Source organism: Cnephaeus nilssonii (assembly GCF_951640355.1).
Source record: "Cnephaeus nilssonii genome assembly, chromosome: 4".
Lineage (NCBI taxonomy): Eukaryota > Metazoa > Chordata > Mammalia > Chiroptera > Vespertilionidae > Cnephaeus > Cnephaeus nilssonii.
Genome location: NC_137075.1, coordinates 70,826,229 through 70,844,671, shown reverse-complemented (window position 1 = coordinate 70,844,671; position 18,443 = coordinate 70,826,229). Strand labels below are relative to the sequence as shown.

At 40.3% G+C, this 18,443-nt stretch overlaps 1 protein-coding gene across 1 annotated transcript; it reads left to right on the top strand.

The window, feature by feature from the left end:
- The first annotated feature begins 1,939 nt into the window (after positions 1-1,939).
- GNPNAT1 (glucosamine-phosphate N-acetyltransferase 1) lies at positions 1,940-18,259 on the top strand. The gene is made up of 6 exons (XM_079767853.1): positions 1,940-2,046; positions 7,213-7,380; positions 8,637-8,699; positions 12,871-12,998; positions 14,299-14,360; positions 15,518-18,259. The coding sequence occupies exons 2-6, from the start codon at positions 7,227-7,229 to the stop codon at positions 15,663-15,665; spliced, it is 555 nt and encodes a 184-aa protein (XP_079623979.1). The 5' UTR covers positions 1,940-2,046; positions 7,213-7,226; the 3' UTR covers positions 15,666-18,259.
- The last annotated feature ends 184 nt before the right edge of the window (positions 18,260-18,443 follow it).

Below are 18,443 nucleotides of genomic sequence, written 5' to 3'. Positions count from 1 at the left end.
TGCTACAAGGATGAAGCTTAAGGGCATTACTCTAGGTGAAATAAGTCAGACAGAGAAAGACAATACTGTATGATCTCATATCTGTCAATTCTTTAAAACACACACATACATACACACACACACCTCATAGACCTCATAGATACAGAGAATAGATTAGAGGTTGCCAGAGGTACAGGTGGTTGGTAAGTGAAATGGATGAAGCTGGTCCAAAGGTACAAACTTATTTAATAAGATAAATAAGTCCTGGGCATGGTGACTATAGCTAATACTGCTGTATTGTACACTTGCAAGTTGCTGAGAGTAGCTCTTAAAAATTCTCTTCACAGGAGAAAAACAAATTTGTAACTCCGTGTGGCGATGGATATTAACTATGAGGTGATCAGTTTGCAATAAATACATATATTGAATCATTATGTTTTACACCTCAAACTAATACATGCTATATGTCAATTATATCTCAATTTAGAAATCCATAAAATAAATAAAAATCATTAGAGGACACACCAGTGATCCCATGAAAATAGAAGTTGTGATTGTCACCAATCTATGTTGGGCTCCTACTGCAAGTAAACCAACAGGCAAAGAAGGGGGCCACTTTACTGGCTGGAGTGACTGAATTTGACTATTAAGGAGAAATGGGGTTCCTATGGCACGAAGGGGGTAAGGAGGAGAATGTCTGGAATGCAGACAGTTCGGGTGCTTCTCAGAACTCCTGTGTTCTGTGATGCATTTTATAATTGTTTCCCTCTTCGCTCAATTGGAAAATTTACAGGACTCTGTTGGTCAGGAGAAACTCATTGAAAACACAGGTCCAGAGTCTGGTAAGAAAAGAAGGCTATATATTTCTTAAGCTAGTGGTGTTTATTTTTGTCTCATATATATTCTTCTGTATGTAGGGGTAAAAACAAGGATGGATGCAGAGATGTGAATGCCATCAGCCACACGGATGTTTTAAGTTGTGAAAAATGCATGAATCAATAAAAGAGTTAATTGAAATGTAAATCTCAAAAGCAAAATATACCATTTCTGGCAGACTATACCTAGTGTTAATTCTTTGAACAATATTGTTTTAGACCAAAATACTCTGCAAATTTATGCTACAAGGCAAGAAAGGGGGGTTACTAACGATGGAACTTGGTTAAGTGACCGAACCTGTTTCCCAATCAGTAAAATGGGTACACGTGCTACTTCGGTAAGAAACGCTTTGGAAATGGGAATTCCCCAGAAAGGCCTTTTCTTCTCCGAACCCAGGGTTTCTCCACCTCAGCAGTACTGACATTTCAGGCCAGGCCATTATTTGTTGTGGGGCGCTGTCCTGTATAAGGTGAAACGTTTAGCAGCATGCCTGGTCTCTCCCGCCCATGTCCTCTACCATCTGGGGAGATGCCCGTACCAACTCTACCCCAGACAGGAGGTTGAAATGACCTCCCCCAAACTGTCTTCTGGGAGGCGAAATCGCTGCAGCTGGGATTAGTTCATACAAAAAGAATTTTGAGGGAGAAATACAACAACAGCCTCCAAGGAGTAACTTGCAGCCTCACGGAGGCTGGATTTGTGACTCAGAAAATGGGCTAAGGAGCTCCAAGGTCCCAGTGAATAAACTACCAAGGTCAGGGGCAGCAGGGGTGAAGGGAGGGGGACGGAGGCCCACACCAGTCACCACGGACGGCGCTTAGCTGACTCCGGAGCAGGATTATTCCCACCGAATCAACATACCGTCGCTGTGGGAAAGGCCTCGGGGAGCGGGGTCAGAATCCGGCCTCCCGGCGCGGCGGGGCGGAGTCCCCGGGAGGTGCCCGCCCCGCCGCGGGCGCGGACTTATAGCCGCAGGCCCCGCCCCGCCCCGCCCCGCCCCCGGGCGCGCCCCGCCCCCAGATGCCCGCGCTCCGCCCCCTGCGCCAGGCCCTGCGTCAGCGGCGGGGGCGGGAGGGAGGCGTTGGCGCTGCCACGTCTCGGCGGGGGCGGCGACGGGCGACTGTGGCGCGGGAGGTGCAGGAGGTGGTGCTGGCGCCGAAGCAGGACCCGGATCCAGGGCTGTGTACCCAGGTGGGTGAGAGCCCGTCGGTGCCGGAGGGGAGCGCAGCGTGCGGGGCCTCCACGGGTGAGGAGGGTGGGGGGCCCGGGAGCGCGAGCGGGGCGCGCCGGGGGTCCTGGGGGCCGCGGAGGGCCTGCCTTTGGGTTCATCCAACAGGTGCGCCTGCCGCCGGGGCGAGGCGAGGTAGGCCCGGGGGTGGGGGGTGGGGAGGGAGGAGGGGAGCGGGCGGTTCCGTGTGGGGAGCCCCGCATGGACCCTTGCAGCTGGGTGCGTGCACACGAGGTTGTAGAGCGCGGTTCGGAGCGAGGTGAGCAGACGCGCGCCTGGAGCGGAGGTGAGGCATGATGGCCAGTGGTCCTGCCTTTGCAAGGGTGTCCCTGGCAGGGCCCGAGCAGGGGCCGGGGTCGAAGCTAACTCTTCGCTCACCAGGCTTCGGCAGGGGAATGGAGACAGCTGCTCAGTCTCTGTCGCCATCGGTGCTGAATGGGCACGGAACCCACAGCCCCTTCCTCACCGCCCCACCCCGCTCCTTTCCAAGACGCACCCCGCGGCGTTGTGAGCCCCTTGAGGACAGGCTCCTGCTTCTGAGATCACCTGCTGCACTGACCCCGTCGGGCTTTCACTGCGGGAACGGGGGGGGGGGGGGGGGGGGGCATCCTTTGTCTTTTTTCACGGGGCCTTCTACCCCAAGAAACACCGAGTACTGTGATTTCTCTTATAGGAGCTTACGTTTATGTGTGTAAACACAACTCCGTTTCATACTAAATTAAACAGGCGGTTATGGGGTGAGTGTGGTTGAGATATCCACTTACAGACGAATCAAGGAATGGATCTGAGGAATCCTTCAGCTCTTTTTAGGCAGGATTCGCAGGCATTTTTTAGCCTAGGGGAGACAAAGCTACCTGTCAGCTCCGATGATGTTCAAGACTGGTGTCAGTTTAATATGGTCATTAGAGCTCAGATGGGAAAACCAGATAGGATTCTAGTCCAGTTCACTCATCCGTGTGCTACGGTGAGGTCCGTTCCTTGAAGCTCCACGTGGTTCAATTTCCTGGCCCACTGACTGGGAAGGATGCCTAGATTACAAGGGTAAAATAAACTACCAAGAAATACTTTTAAAAATTCTCAAGTGAAGTGTAATTGCACAGTTTAGTAATGCGGCCAAGCTTATTGAAGTCATCAGCAAATGGGATGTTCTTTAGATTAAAAATTCAAATCATTATTGAAATTGTTATAAAATGTATGTAGGTTAACCCTAGTCCCAATGGCACAAGTCGCCCTTCCCCCCATTCACAATGTAATGAAGTAGTATAGGGATGCCCCGGGAGCTCTTGAAATACATAAGACAGTTTTAAAATCAACTTAAAAATCTTCATTCCCAGTGCCGATTACTCGTTCCTTTCAGTTGCTTGCTTCTCACAGCAGCTCCTCCCCATTTGTGTCCCGGTCTGCTATAGAGGCTGGCAAACCCAATTGTTGGAATTGTTTCCAAAAAATAGTCAACGGAATGAAAACCTGAAGTGATCCTAGTAAAATTGAATTTGGTGTATGGTTTTTGTTTTATCACTTGTGGCAATTTGCAAACCTTTTTCCTTCTGGATTTTCTGAAATGTAACCTCCAGGTAAGTCTTAACACCATTCGTTGTTCATTCTCTAGGCATTTACCGGGCTAACGTTAGGCATATGTGGGCCTTGTAAAGGCAAGAACGTGGCAGCTGACGATCCAAGTGTGGGGCCCTGTGCAACCACGATGCTGGCCCTGTTGCCTGTTTTTCTTTTTTTTTTTTTTAATATATTTTATTGATTTTTTACAGAGAGGAAGAGAGAGGAAGTTAGAAACATCGATGAGAGAGAAACATCGATCAGCTGCCTCTTGCACACCCCCTACTGGGGATGTGCCCGCAACCAAGGTACATGCCCTTGACCGGAATCGAACCTGGGACCCTTCAGTCCGCAGGCCGACGCTCTATCCACTGAGCCAAACCGGTTTCGGCCTGTTGCCTGTTTTTCAATCCTAAGTCTCTTCCTTATTGATTCTGTTATCTTGAGCAAGTTGCTATGCCTGCTTCCTGGTCTGCAAAACGAGAATAATGATACATATGCATTGTATTTTTGAGTTAACAAATAGAAAGCACTCAATAAATGTTAGCCAGTATCATTGATTTTTAAATATTGATTTCAGAGAGGGAGAGAGAGAGAGAAACATCTATGATGAGAGAGAATCCTTGATAGGCTGCCTCCTGCATGTCCCACCCTGCGGATCGAGCCTGCAACCCAGGCATGTGCCCTCACCGGGAATGGAACAGTGGCCTCCTAGTTCATAGGTCAAAGTTCAACCACTGAGCCATGCTGACCAGGCTCAAATTGTCTTTATGTTCATCTAAATTCCCCTCTGAACTTTCTTTAAACTTCATAGTTATACACAACTTTATGTTAAATAACATGAACATCAAAATGTTTAAGTAATGTGTTGCCTTGAGGAAGTTAAATTCTTAATACTTTCTGGCATCTGAATTTAATGTACCCATTTTACTTAATTGATAAATATTTAGCCTGTTAATCTGCATACTTAAAATACAATATTGTTACCCATCATTCAGATAAAAATAGACGTGTAAGCCTCAGGGGCCCATTTATCAGGGACAAACACTAAGATGCTTGCACTAAAATTAACCTATAAAAAATGTTTCGTAGGCTTGCCAGATTAAATATGTCCCCACCTGAGACGCATATATACTAAATATTATCTGGAAAAAAAAATGTTTCAAACGGACTGAAGGCTTGTTAAATTGATAGGAATGATTGTTTTAACCATCAAAAGTTATTTCCTTCCCTTACTATTCTTAGAGCCAGGTATAGTGTTGTTTAGAATATAATATGACCTGAGTCTTTTTTTTTTTTTTCCTGGATCCACTTACCTTTTTATTTTTTATGTATTTATTTTTTAATCTTTATTGTTGGAAGTATTACATATGTCCTCCTCCCTCCCCCTATTAACTCCCTCCAGCCCTCTCCCACCCCTCCCCAGGCTTTCACCACCTAATTGTCCGTGTCCATGTGTTATACATATATACATACAAGGTCTTTGGTTGGTTACCTCCCACCCACCCATCCTCCCCTGCCTTCCCTCTGAGATTCTGCACTCTGTTCCATGCTTCCAGGTCTCTGGATCCTCTCTGTTCATCAGTTTATTTGTTAATTAACTTCTACAAACGAGTGAGATCATGTAATATTTTTCTTTCTCTTACTGACTTATTCCACTTAGCATGATACTCTCCAGGTCCCTCCATGCTGTCCCCAAGGGTAAGAGATCCTTCTTTTTTACTGCTGCATAGTATTCCATGGTACAAATGTATCGCAGCTTTTTTATCCACTCATCTACTGATGGGCACTTGGGCTGTTTTCACATCTTAGCTATTGTAAATTGTGCTGCTACAAACATAAGGATGCATACATTCTTTCTGATCAGTGTTTCTGGTTTCTTAGGCTCTATCCCTAGAAGTGGGATTACTGGGTCAGATGGCAGTTCCATATTTAATTTTTTGAGGAAACTCCATACTGTTTTCTATAATGGCTGCGTCAGTCTGCATTCCCACCAGCAGTGTACTTGGGTTCCCTTTTCTCCACGTGCCAGCACTTGTCATTGTTAATTTGTTGATGGTAGCCATTCTGACAGGTGTGAGGTGATACCTCATTGTTGTTTTAATTTGCATCTCTCTGGTTATCAGTGACTTTGAGCATTTTTTCATATGCCTCTTGGCCATGATCTGAATCATTTTTGAGGGAGAAAATGAAAGAAAAAACTGATTTTAAAAAATTTCTTCTTTCCTATCCAAGAATGCTAATTATTAGTTTAACATAAATATAATAGACAGCCTGTCATTCTTTTTATAAACACCTGTACCCAGCACAGTGCCCAGCTCATTAATTTAAACATGAAAAAAAATTAAGAATTTATAAACATGAATTTTAAATTAATTGCTACCTAATGGATATTTTATTCAACACTTGAAATGTGGCAGGCACTGTTGGGTGCTTATATATAGTAATTCATTTCATCCTGCCAGTAATTTCCTCCCATTTTATAAGTGAGAAAACAGATTCTCAGAGTTTAACTACCTTAGCCGTGGTCACACAGTTGACATTTGAATCCCAAGTCTGATTCCAGAGCTCATGCTCTTTCCACACCTAGGTTTAAATCCTGGCTCCACTAATTTTGTGACCTTGGGTAAATTAGTGCACATGTCTGCCTGCATTTCCTCCTCTGTTAAAGTGGTGATAATAATCATCCCTTCCCTGTAGGACTATCAAAGTAATTGAATTAGTAGTGTATCAAGTTCTTTGAACAATGCCTGGCACATAGTAAGTGCTGAACAATGTTAGTTTCTAGTATTACACTATCCCACCTTCCCAAAGCCTCTATTACTCTACAGCATTATCTCTAAAGTTACATTGGGTTATACAGGCAGAAGTTTAATCAACCGTTAAGAAGAGTTGCCCTGAAGCATATTGTGATTTATGAAATAGGGAACAGCTGGGAGCTGGGTTGTTGGGAAAATTGTTCTGTCATTAAATAGACTTTAATTTTTCTTGCATTGCTTTTTTTATGGAAGTATCCAAATATATAAAAGCCCAGTGACCGAATGGCAGAATGACCAGAACGACTGGGCGACCAGTCGCTGTGATGCACACTGACCATCAGGGGGCAGACGCTCAATGCAGGAGCTGCCCACTGGTGGTCAGTGCACTTCTACAGTGGGGGCACCGCTTGGCTGACCTGGATAAGCAGCACTCCCACAGCGGGCCAATCCCTGCAGGTCATGCCCCACCAGTGCACGAATCTGTGCACCAGGCCTCTAGTATTATTGATATACACCTTTAAATTCTTTGTTTTTCAAAGAGCTAGAGGCAGGTATCAAATAGAATATTTTCTTTAACTGGGTATAGCAATAATAGTAACTTTCCTTCTATTAAATAAAATGCTTTGCCGGGTCAATTACGGTCAAAGGTATATGCCCAGGTTGCAGGCTTGATCTCCAGTGGGGGGCGTGCAGGAGGCAGCCAATCAATGGTTCTCTCTCATGATTGATGTTTCTCTCTCTCCCTCTCCCTTCCTCTCTGAAATCAATAAGAATATATTTTTTAAAATTGCCTTAACATTTAAAATTTTATTTTAGATCTTACTGCAAAGATGAAACCTGATGAAACGCCTATGTTTGACCCAAGTCTACTCCAAGAAGTAGACTGGAGCCAGAATACAGCTACATTTTCTCCAGCCATTTCCCCAACACATCCTGGAGAAGGTTTGGTTTTGAGGCCTCTTTGTACTGCTGATTTAAATAGAGGTATGGACTCAACGTTTACCAACCCTGGTTAGAATTGTAGTTAGCATTCTGTTTTCTCCACAAACATCATGATGATGGTGATAATTTTTTAAAATAATACTTGATTATGTTTTGTATTTCATTTTTAAAGGGACTAAGAACCACAATTCCAATTGTATGTGTCATGGCTAAGACCATATATTACTGTGAAATACTTCAAATGACTTAAGTACAAGACTGTTCCTTCCTATGAGAGGCCAAAAGACTTCTTATAAAAGTAGAAATTATCATGTGTAATGGCACATAAGGAAGCATTTTCTTTTAGAAGCTGGATGGGGAATAAGGATAGAGATAATTTGCCTTGGATAAGATGCAAAAGGTCTACATGTTATTTCATTTTTTAACATCTATATTTTCCAAAATGATTTCCTTAAATTTTTGTAATCAAAAGTCAATTTTGTCTGTTTCCCTTTGGTAGGAAATATGAAGAAACTAATTTTGATCAAATTGTCATTGACTGTATAGACATTAAGATTCTCAAAGTTTGCCCTAGCCAGTTTGGCTCAGTGGATAGAGCATAGGCCTGCGGACTGAAGGGTCATGGGTTTGATTCTGGTCAAGGGCACATGCCAGGGTTGTAGGCTCGATCCCCAGTCAGGGGCGTGCAGGAGGCAGCCAATCAATGATTTTCTCTCATCATTGATGCTTCTACCTCTTTCTCCCTCTTCCTTCCTCTCTGAAATCAGTAAAAAATATCGTAAAAGAAAAAAAAAAGACTCTCAAAGTTCTAAAATGTGCTGTGCCACATTAACATGATTGAAATTAATCAGGAATATTTAAAAATTGTAGTCTCAACAATTATTTATATTTTATATAGTATCATATTTGGTCATTGAGAATCTTGCACTTTAAGTAAAACCAAAGCACATATTTGGAATATGAAGCATCCTTTGCATTGTATTTAATGCAAATTACATTGAGAAATGTACACGCTGGTTCTATAAATATTGAACATATTGAACATTAAGGTTAACACTATTCCAAAAATCTTATGCAGGGAAAAACTTTGGTTAAACCTATTTTTCTTTGTATTATGTAGTGATTACAGAAAGAATAAAGGGTTTTAATTTAATCTTTTGAAGTAACTTTAAAATGATTCATTAAAATTTAAAAAAATAATTGCTCATAATCCCACCTGCTTATTTAATACATTGCCTCATTTGACATCTCTTTCATTTGCTCTTCTCATGACTGTAAATCTGTTTTTGCAAAACTAGGTTTTTTTAAGGTACTAGGTCAGCTGACAGAGACTGGAGTTGTGAATCCTGAACAATTTATGAGTAAGTACTACCACCTTTTTTTTCTGAATGAAAAGAAATAAAGGGAAACAAGACTTTATTTTTGTTTAGAGATCTGTTCTATCTATGCTATATGTATTTTTGTTCAAATAGAAATTATTCAAATAGCTAATTAGCTATTTTTGGTCTCTTTAAAAAATTTTTTTTTCCAATTACAGTTGACATTCAGTACTATTTTGTATTAGTTTTAAGTGCATAGTGGTTAGATAGTCATATGCTTTAGAAAGTATTCCCCCAATATTTCAAGTACCCACCTGGCACCATACATAGTTATTACAATATTATTGACTTTATTCCCTATGCTTTTCTTTACATCTCTGTGACTATTTTATAACTGTATTTGTACTTCTCAATCCCTTCCCATCTGGCAACCATCAATTTGTTCTCTGTATGTATGAGTTTGTCTCTGTTTTATAGATTCTACACACTGTGGGGCAAAAGTAGGTTTACAGTTTTGAGTACACAAGTTTATTCTTGTATTGTGTGTTTTTCCATACGAACAACTATAAAAGTACTATTGCTTCACCCTGTATATGTGAAATCATATGGTATTTGTCTTTCTCTGTCTAACCTATTCGACTTAGCACAGTAATGTCTAGGTCCATCCATGTTGTCACAAATGATTAGATTGCATTCTTTTTTATGGCTGAGTAATTTTCCATTGTATACATGTACCACTTCTTTATCCATTCAACTTAAAAACATTTTTTAATGTTTTTATTGATTTTAGAGAGAGAATAAGGGAGAGGGAGAGAAAAAGAGAAATCTATATAAGAGAGAAATGATCAGTTGCCTCCTGCACACATCCTGACTGGTGATGGAATCTGAAACCTGAGTATGTGCCCTGACCAGGAATTGAACTGGGTGACCTTTATGTGCACTGGGCAATGCTCAACTGAGCCATACCAGACACAGCCAATCAGTCTTTGATTGGAGCATTTAATTCATTTACATTTAGTTTTGTTTCTAATCTTTATTTTTGAGAGTATTACAGATGTCTCTCCCTTTTCCCCCCATTAACCCCCTCCACCCACTTCTCACCCTGCCCCAGCCTTCACCACCATATTGTCTGTCCATTGGTAATGCATATCCTATATAATAGAGGTAATATGCAAATTAACCCTCACAAGATGGCTGCCTACGACCAGGCCGGCAGGGGGGTTAGTGAGCGACGACCAAAAGACTGAACAAGCAGGCTGCATGGGGCGACCAGGCTGGCGGGAGGTGGCAGTTGGGGGTGGCCAGGCCAGCAGGGGGAGGGCAGTTAGGGGCTACCAGGCTGGTGGGGGGCGGGGGGCAGGACTAGGCCAGTGGCGGGGGAGGGGGGGCAGTAGGGGGCAACCTGGCCAGCAGGGGGCAGTTAGGGGCGACCAGGCATTCAGTACTATTTTGTATTAGTTTTAAGTGCATAGTTAGGGGCAATCAGGCTGGCATGCAGAGGCAGTGAGAGGCAATCAGGCCGGTGGGGTGGGGGATCAATTAGGCGTGACCAGGCAGGCAGGCAGGCAGGCAGGCAGGTGAATGATTAGGAGCCAGCAGTCCAGGATTGTGAGAGGGACCCCAGATTGGAGAGTGTGCAGGCTGGGCTGAGGGGACAACCCCCCCGCCCCCGCCCTGCCCTCCGTGCATGAATTTCATGCACTGGGCCTCTAATATACATATAAGATCTTTGGTTAATCTCTCCCCACTCCCCCACCCGCTTCCCTCTTAGATTTGTCAGTTTGTTCCATGTTTCCATGCTTCTGGTTCTATTTTATTCATCAGTTTATTTTGTTCATTAGATTCCTTGTTCATTTATTTTGATTTTTATATTCAATTTATTTTTTATGCTTTTTGCTGTACTGATCGGGTGTTTTTGCTTCCTTATATTCTAAATTCTTGATTTGATTCTTGGTGTCTCTACTCTGCTGTTGATCTCCTGTAAATTATTCTTTATTTCAGTGTATGCTTCATTTATGACTTGTCCTCTTTTTATGTTGTTGATGTTCACACTAATTTCCTTGAAATTCTCATTAAGTTCCTGGAAGCTCTCATTAAGTTTCTTGAGCATCCTTATAACCATTGCTTTGAACTCTGTTTTGATAGTTTTCTTGCTTACATTCATTAAGGTGTTTTTTTTCTGGAGATTTCTTGCTCTTCTTTCATTTGTGACATATTTGTCTCAGCATTTTGGCCTCTTCCCTGTGTTTGTTTCCATGTATTAGGTAGAGCTGCTATGTCTCCCGGATTAGGTGGAGTGGCCTTGTGTAGTAGGTGTTCTGTAGGGCCCAGTGGGTCAGCCTCCCCAGTCACCAGAGCTGGGCACTCCAGGTGTGCCCCTGGGTGAGCTGTGTGCACTGTCCTATTCTAGTTGAGCCTTGATTACTGTTGGCATCACTGGGAAGGATTGACCCCCCAGGCTGATCAGCTGTGAGAACCAGTTGCAACTACAGCAGAGGAGCTGCTGTGCAGGAGCCAATCCTATGGAGCAGGACTTGCTTCAGTGGGGCTTTGGTGCTCACTGAGTCCACCCCTTGAGCCATTCGTGGAGGTGGGAGGGTTGTAGTCTGGTGTGGTCGAAGTTGAACACCAGGTGCACTGGCTCTGGGGCCCCCTGGGAGGTGCAAAGTCGGCTTCTGCCTGTGTTCTGCCCAGGGCCACGCAACATGAGCTACAAGCAATCTGCATAGGCTGCTACTTGTGTTGAGTTTGGAGGTGTCCAGAAGAGGCCAACCTGTAGACCAGGATAGGCTGCCCCTAATGCCGGGCCTGGGGTCACTTACTGAGAGGTTTGGGGTATGCGGATGCCAGCTGCTACTTATTTGTAAGATTTTAGGAAAGTCCAAAGCATGAGGTGAGAGGGGCCAGTTGTATGGAAAAGCCACTGGAAATGACTTGGATGAGCTAGCAAGTAGGGAGGGGTGGGGTCTCAGGAAATCACCAGGCAGGGTGAAAAGTGAGCCAGGATGATGGAGATTGAGATATGGCACAGCCTGTCCATTCTGTGGCAGGGAGTGCTCAGTAAAGAAACACTGGCCTCTAAAGCTGCCCCTCCAGCTCTTGCCCTGATTCCAGACAAGTTAATTCCTCCCTGAATGTCCCAGTTTCCTTTCAAGCTGCTTCCCAGTGCTGTAGCTCAGGGAGGAGTCCAAGACCATGCAAGGGCCCTTTAAGAGGAACTGTCTGGGACCCCCACAGCCTCCATGTCACTCAGCCACAATCCCCACTGGTTTTTACAGTCAGAAGTTGTGGGGACTTCTCTTCCCAGCACTGGAACCCTGGGCTAGGGGCCTGATGTGGGGCAGGGACCCTTGGCTCCTCAGGGAAACTGCCACACGTGGGTGTGGGACCAGCTGGCTCCACTATTCTACCCCTCATCTCCACCCCTCCTATCAGTCTGGATGTGCTGCTGCTTTAATTCTCTAGTTGTAGGACTTCCGTTCAGCTTAGTCATAAATGTTGATGCGATTGTGGGAGGATGTGAGTGCCATGTTTACCTATGCCACCATCTTGACCAGGCCCTCTAAAGTAGTTATTGATGGGTATGTTATTGCCTTTTTTTTCTGATTGTCTTTATAGGTCTTTTCTTATTCTATCTTATTCATTTACTTAGAAATGGAGACATATTTTTCAACTACTTCATGAGGTGCCTTCAAAGGAAACAAAATGATTACTGTAATTTCTAATAAGTCATGTAATCATGAAACACTTGAGATCACAAGGAGAAAACAGAACTACTTTCACTAAAATATTTGGAAACCTGACTAAAAATTACAGAATGGAGCCATGTAAAAACATTCTTTTGTTAAAAATTTGCAGAGTTTTGTTCTATTCAAATATCTGCTGAGGGTAAAAGTTCAAGAAAGTGATTTAAAGTTACTGAGTAATGATTTATTAGTCACAGAAGTGGTACATATACAATTTATTTGTATAAGTGCTATTCACCCAAAAAGGCTGGATTAGTCTTTTACCTTGCTAGCACACTCTTTAAATGTATGGACTATATTCCAAACTTACTGATCACTGATATTTCAACTACCTGGTCATTTAAAATATTTTCTTAGAAACAAAATACAAATTACTATGGTGAAATAGCTTTAAATGTTCAGTAATGAAATCAGCTAGTCCTAGTATTTCTTTGCCACCTAATAACACTGTCTTCTAATTTCCACAGAATCTTTTGAGCACATGAAGAAATCTGGGGATTATTATGTTACAGTGGTGGAAGATGTGACTTTAGGACAGATTGTTGCTACAGCAACTCTGATAATAGAACATAAATTCACCCATTCCTGTGCTAAGGTATGTGTTCACATTCATGCTAATGAGCTAAAATGGGCAGGTGTGTGTGTTTTTTAGCAAAACCTAAGTTGAGTTTCCATTAGACAAATCTGTTTTTTCACTACTTTTCATTGTAAAATGAGAGGCATATTGCCCTGAAAAAGTTCTGCTTTTTCAGGACAATCAACTTGTGGTCTAATCTTGTTTTGTCTATATCCTGAACCTCCACACCCCAGTGTTTTAAAGCAACTCTCAAAATCTGAAGCACCAAAGGGTAATTTTGGTTATCCATCATCCTACTTCTTGCTTAACAGCAATTTATTTCAGACATCCAAATACAATTTATTAACCTAGAAATCTCTTAGTAAGAGGCAATTTCCCACTGTGTTATGAGTAAGAAAATGTATTAACAATATGAATTGGGCCTGGCCGTGGTGGCTCAGTGGTTGAGAGCATTGACCTTTGAACCAGGATGTCACAGTTGGATTCCCGGTCAGGGCACATGCCAGGTTGCAGACTTGATCCCCAGTGTGGGGTGTGCAGGAGGCAGCCAATCAATGATTCTCTCTCATCATTGATGTTTCTCTCTCTCTCTCTCTCCCTATCCCTTCTTCTCTAAAATCAAAAATATATTTAAAAAACACACAGTATGAATTGTTGGCTAGAAATTGTTCTGTAACGTATTCAATCTGATATGGTCAGAGAAAACAAGAAAGCTTTGTGAAACTTGGCAGTAATCTTTAAACTCCCCCATGTGTTTTTTTTTTTTTTAAAAACACACAGTATTTTGACTATACTACACTAAGACAAATTCCCATCAGTTTTCAAGTGCTAAAAGGTTCAAAATACCATATTCTTTTCTAATTGTGACATTTCTAATGCCTACAGAACCCCTTTATTCTTCATGACTCAACATGAACTAGTAAAGCTAGGAACATTTGGAATGTTTTCTGTAAGTTAGTAATTTTGGGGCCTTTGTATTAGAAATTAATAAATTGTATTTGGATGTCTGAAATAAATTGCTGTTAAGCAAGAAGTAGGATGATGGATAACCAAAATTACCCTTTGGTGTTTCAGATTTTGAGAGTTGCTTTAAAACATTGGGGTGTGGAGATTCAGGATATAGACAAAACAAGATTAGACCACAAGTTGATTCATTATATTATTTCTTCTGTAAAATAATTTGCATTTTAGTTTATGTTAAGTTCAAGTTCACAAAACATTTATTTTTGTCAGTGAATTTTTACCATCCATCACTTGTTGATATCATTTAAAAACAAAACTACATGCTTAGTCCTTTAAACATTGTAAATATTTTCAGAGAGGAAGAGTAGAAGATGTTGTCGTTAGTGATGAATGCAGAGGAAAGCAGCTTGGCAAATTGTAAGTAAGCAGAAACAAGGTAATCCTGGATAAATTATGATGCTTTTTGTGTTTCAGTTTACAGTGCCTTGCCAAGATACTTGTTAAACATATTTTGCAGTTTGAAGTTCTTTCTGTCATCATGAATTATGAATCCATTCTTACTCTATAGCTTAGACTAAATTTAATGAAAACAAAGTATTTTTACATTGTTTTACCGTAAAGTTTGGGAATTGGAAGTGTTCCATTTTGCAGACAGTAGCATCTATAAATTATTAATTTTTAATAGTCAAATTCTCACACGAGTAGGAAACAGAAACTTTTGGCTGAATCAGGTGATTTCCCTATTTCTCTGTCATATTTTTTAAAAAAATGTTCTCAGTCTCCTAAGTTTTAGAAACATATTAAAATAGCCTTTTTACTGTACAATCCTTTATACATACTTAAAACTTTAAAAAACAGACCAAATTCTAATATTCTAGTCTTCACTTTGTGATATCTTTTATAATTTTATAACTTCAATCAAGATGTTCTGTCTTCAAACTGATGGGATTTTTCAGTTAATGCAAACATGAGAAAACACTTCAGGTAAACTTTTATAGATTTTTTTTAAGGTTTTTTTAAAACTCCTAAGGCAGTTAGAATCCCATTCATATATTGGAAAGAAGTATACTTTTTTGCTTTCTTTCTGCTTCATATTAGTTAGACCAAAACAAAGTTAATCTCATACCTACTTTCACAAACATTAGAGTCATTTTAAAAATGATAAAGAACAAGGCTATTACTTACCCATTTTGTGTGGGAATGTTGACTGTTCCTAAGTAGTTTGAATAGATTTAGAGAAAAACACTTAAAAAATAATATAGGCCATATTTTTTAAATGATTGACAATCTTTAGTGTTCATCATCTTAAAACTTATTTTTAAAGAGGGTTAGGGTGAATTAGTGTTTGTCCCATTCATGAACTGGCTGAAGATTATCAGATAATGTATATTTGAAACAAATTAAAATGCTTATCCATTTACAATATTTAAATGAATATATAATGGGAATGGCCATGACCTAAACCTATTTCTAATATAAATTTGAAATTTCATGAAATACTCATATTGTTACTAAAATCTATTTCTATTAACAAATGCTCTATGCCTTCTCCCTCCCTTTTTTTAAAATTTCAGGTTATTATCAACACTTACTTTGCTAAGCAAGAAACTGAACTGTTATAAGATTACCCTTGAATGTCTACCACAAAACGTTGGTTTCTATAAAAAGTTTGGATATACAGTATCTGAAGAAAACTACATGTATCAAAGGTTTCTAAAGTAAAAATCTTTTAAGAAAGACATTTGTCAAAGGAGCTAATGCAACAAGGTTGTATACTCTTCCTAAAGTTAAAATAGTTTGCTACAACCCAGTGACCTCCACAAATAGTGGGTTGAAAAACCATTGTAGTACAACAAATAGGACATTTAGAAGATTACTTTGGGCTGGTGGAACATGCTGTGAGTTTAGATTACAAATAAATATTATAGAGGATAATTTTTAACCAAAGGAATATATTTTTAACTTGAATCTTTTCTTGCATTGTATTTTTCTAAAATTTGGCTTTATTTCTTGGTAGATTATAGGAGTTATGTATTTGCTATCTGTACTGCTCATTTTAAAAAACGCATACAATGAATAAGGCTGTTTATCACATTCTTAAAATTAGAATTTTCGGTTCAAAGAAACATTTAAATATGAATGAATGTATGCCATTTCCCATATATTACTTGAGATTGGATACATTAGATATAACTACATGTAGTTCAGTACATTTGTTGATCCTAATGCTGTATTGACAAATAATCTGGCCAACCTTTTAAAATAGAAATGAAAATTAACTTATAAAATGTGATAAGATTCAAAGTAAAACAATGTAAATGTACATCTAAATGTTTATATAATTCTAATGTAGGCAAAGTGCCACCTGTGTTATGTGTAAAATATAGTATTTATTTAAAGTATCTAGGAGCAAATATAAGGTACTTTAAAACAATGAATTAGCAAATCCTGGCATATAATAGAACTATTATTCTGGTCACTATCCTGTTTTGTTTTTTTTTTCAAATATATTTTATTGAATTTTTACAGAGAGGAAGAGAGAGGGATAGAGAGTTAGAAACATCGATCAGCTGCCTCTTGCACACCTCCTACTGGGGATGTGCCCGCAACCAAGGTACATGCCCTTGACCGGAATCGAACCTGGGACCCTTGAGTCCGCAGGCCGACGCTCTATCCACTGAGCCAAACCGGTTTCGGCCTGTTTTTTTTTTTTTTAAGTTGAAGCAGATATATTAGATATGTTATTAATGGTTCTAATCTTTTGCATTCCATGTTACATTAAGCCTGTTCATATGATGAATAGTCTTTGGTTAGAATCCTAATGTCTGTGCTTTTCTTGAGTCTTCTTTTGCACTATTATATCAAGTCATGGTTCATAACATTAGTTTTGTGTACTCTTTATAAATGAACTTGGAAAGGAAAGATCACCTGTTTCTCATCCCTTTGGCTCAGACCTACCTCAACTGGATTTTGGCTTTCTCTCCATGCAGTAAGTTAAAGTTGGTTTCTAAAACCATAGGAACCCAGCCCTGGCTGGTGTGGCTCAATTGGTTGAGTCATACAAATGCACTGAAAGATCACTGGTTCCTTTCCCAATCAGGGCACATACCCAGGTTTCAGGTTTGATCCTGGTTGGGTTGTGTATGGGAGGCAACCAACTGATGTTTCTCTCTAACATTGATCTTTCTCTTTCTCACCCTCTCTAAAATCAGTAAAAACATATTTAATAAATAAATGAATGAAACCATAGAAGCCCTTCACCAATAGAGGGTGCACTACTTAGCATTGATGACCTATATGGATGAACTGAACTGTCTCTAATGAAAGCAACAAAGCTAGTTTTGCCTTTACTGGAGTTCCCACAACCTTGCCATGACAGTAGCTTTACCAAGTACACCCATGTTAGAAAATAAGCCTAATAAAAGGCAAAATAAAATTCTTTATTACATTTCTGACCACTGGACAATTTGATGTAAAACTATCTACAAAGTTGGCATTTCAACAAATTCCTTTAAATGGTGTTCTTAAGGTCTTACTTTATATCCCCCCTAAAGGAAATAGTTACAAGCAAGGCATAGAATATAAAAATTGTGTCATGAGGATAGAGAGCAGGCAGACAGCTCGGGGTGTGGGGGATTGGAGGGGTGGAGGGATTGAGCATAAAAGAAAAAGGGAGAACTCATGGACAACAGGGTGGTGACTGCAAGGGTAGAGGAGGGTGGGGAGGAGGTGGAAGAGGGCATAGAGGGGATAATGGTGACAGGGGAGAAAATTTTTTTAGTTGTGTCATGAGGAAAATTATGTTCTATATCAATTAGTTAACCAGTGTATGTTTATGATTTTCTAAGCCACATTGTTAGTAAGTTTTAGTAAAAATGAAAACATGTTATTTAACTATATTCACAAATTTGAGCATTGTTTGCTTTTGAAAAAGTATAATGAAATGGAAGGTGTGATTTTTATTGTGCCCCACATACTGTGCTATTTGTATATCATTGATTCTAAGATGCATTTTTTGGACATGTTAACATTTTGGAAATCTGGGTGTATCTTATGATCAAGGGCTTGTCATAGTTTATTCAGTAATATTTTGCCTTTTAGTAGTATCTAAAATATTTGTGTAATAATGGCATCTTATATTTGATGAAGAATAGTATGTAGGTGAACTAAAGGGGAGAAGTGGTACAAAGCAAGAAGTATTTTTTTTAATGGGCTGGAAACTGTGCATAGATCACCTACCATTTCTTTCAGGCATGAATTTCCTCACTCCCAACTTTAAACTTGATAAATTAACAATATACTTGAGCTGAAATTTGCACCTTGCATTGATTACTGACCATAGTTTGTGTGTGTCCACAATGTATTGGAAGATACTCTTAAGTGCTTATCAATTTCCAGTGTTCATTTATCCTTCTTAATCTGTGGGAATAAAACTAAGTTACTTCTACCTAGAAGCCAACAATCTAAATAAAGAAATTCCGAAGCATGAGCAGTATAAAT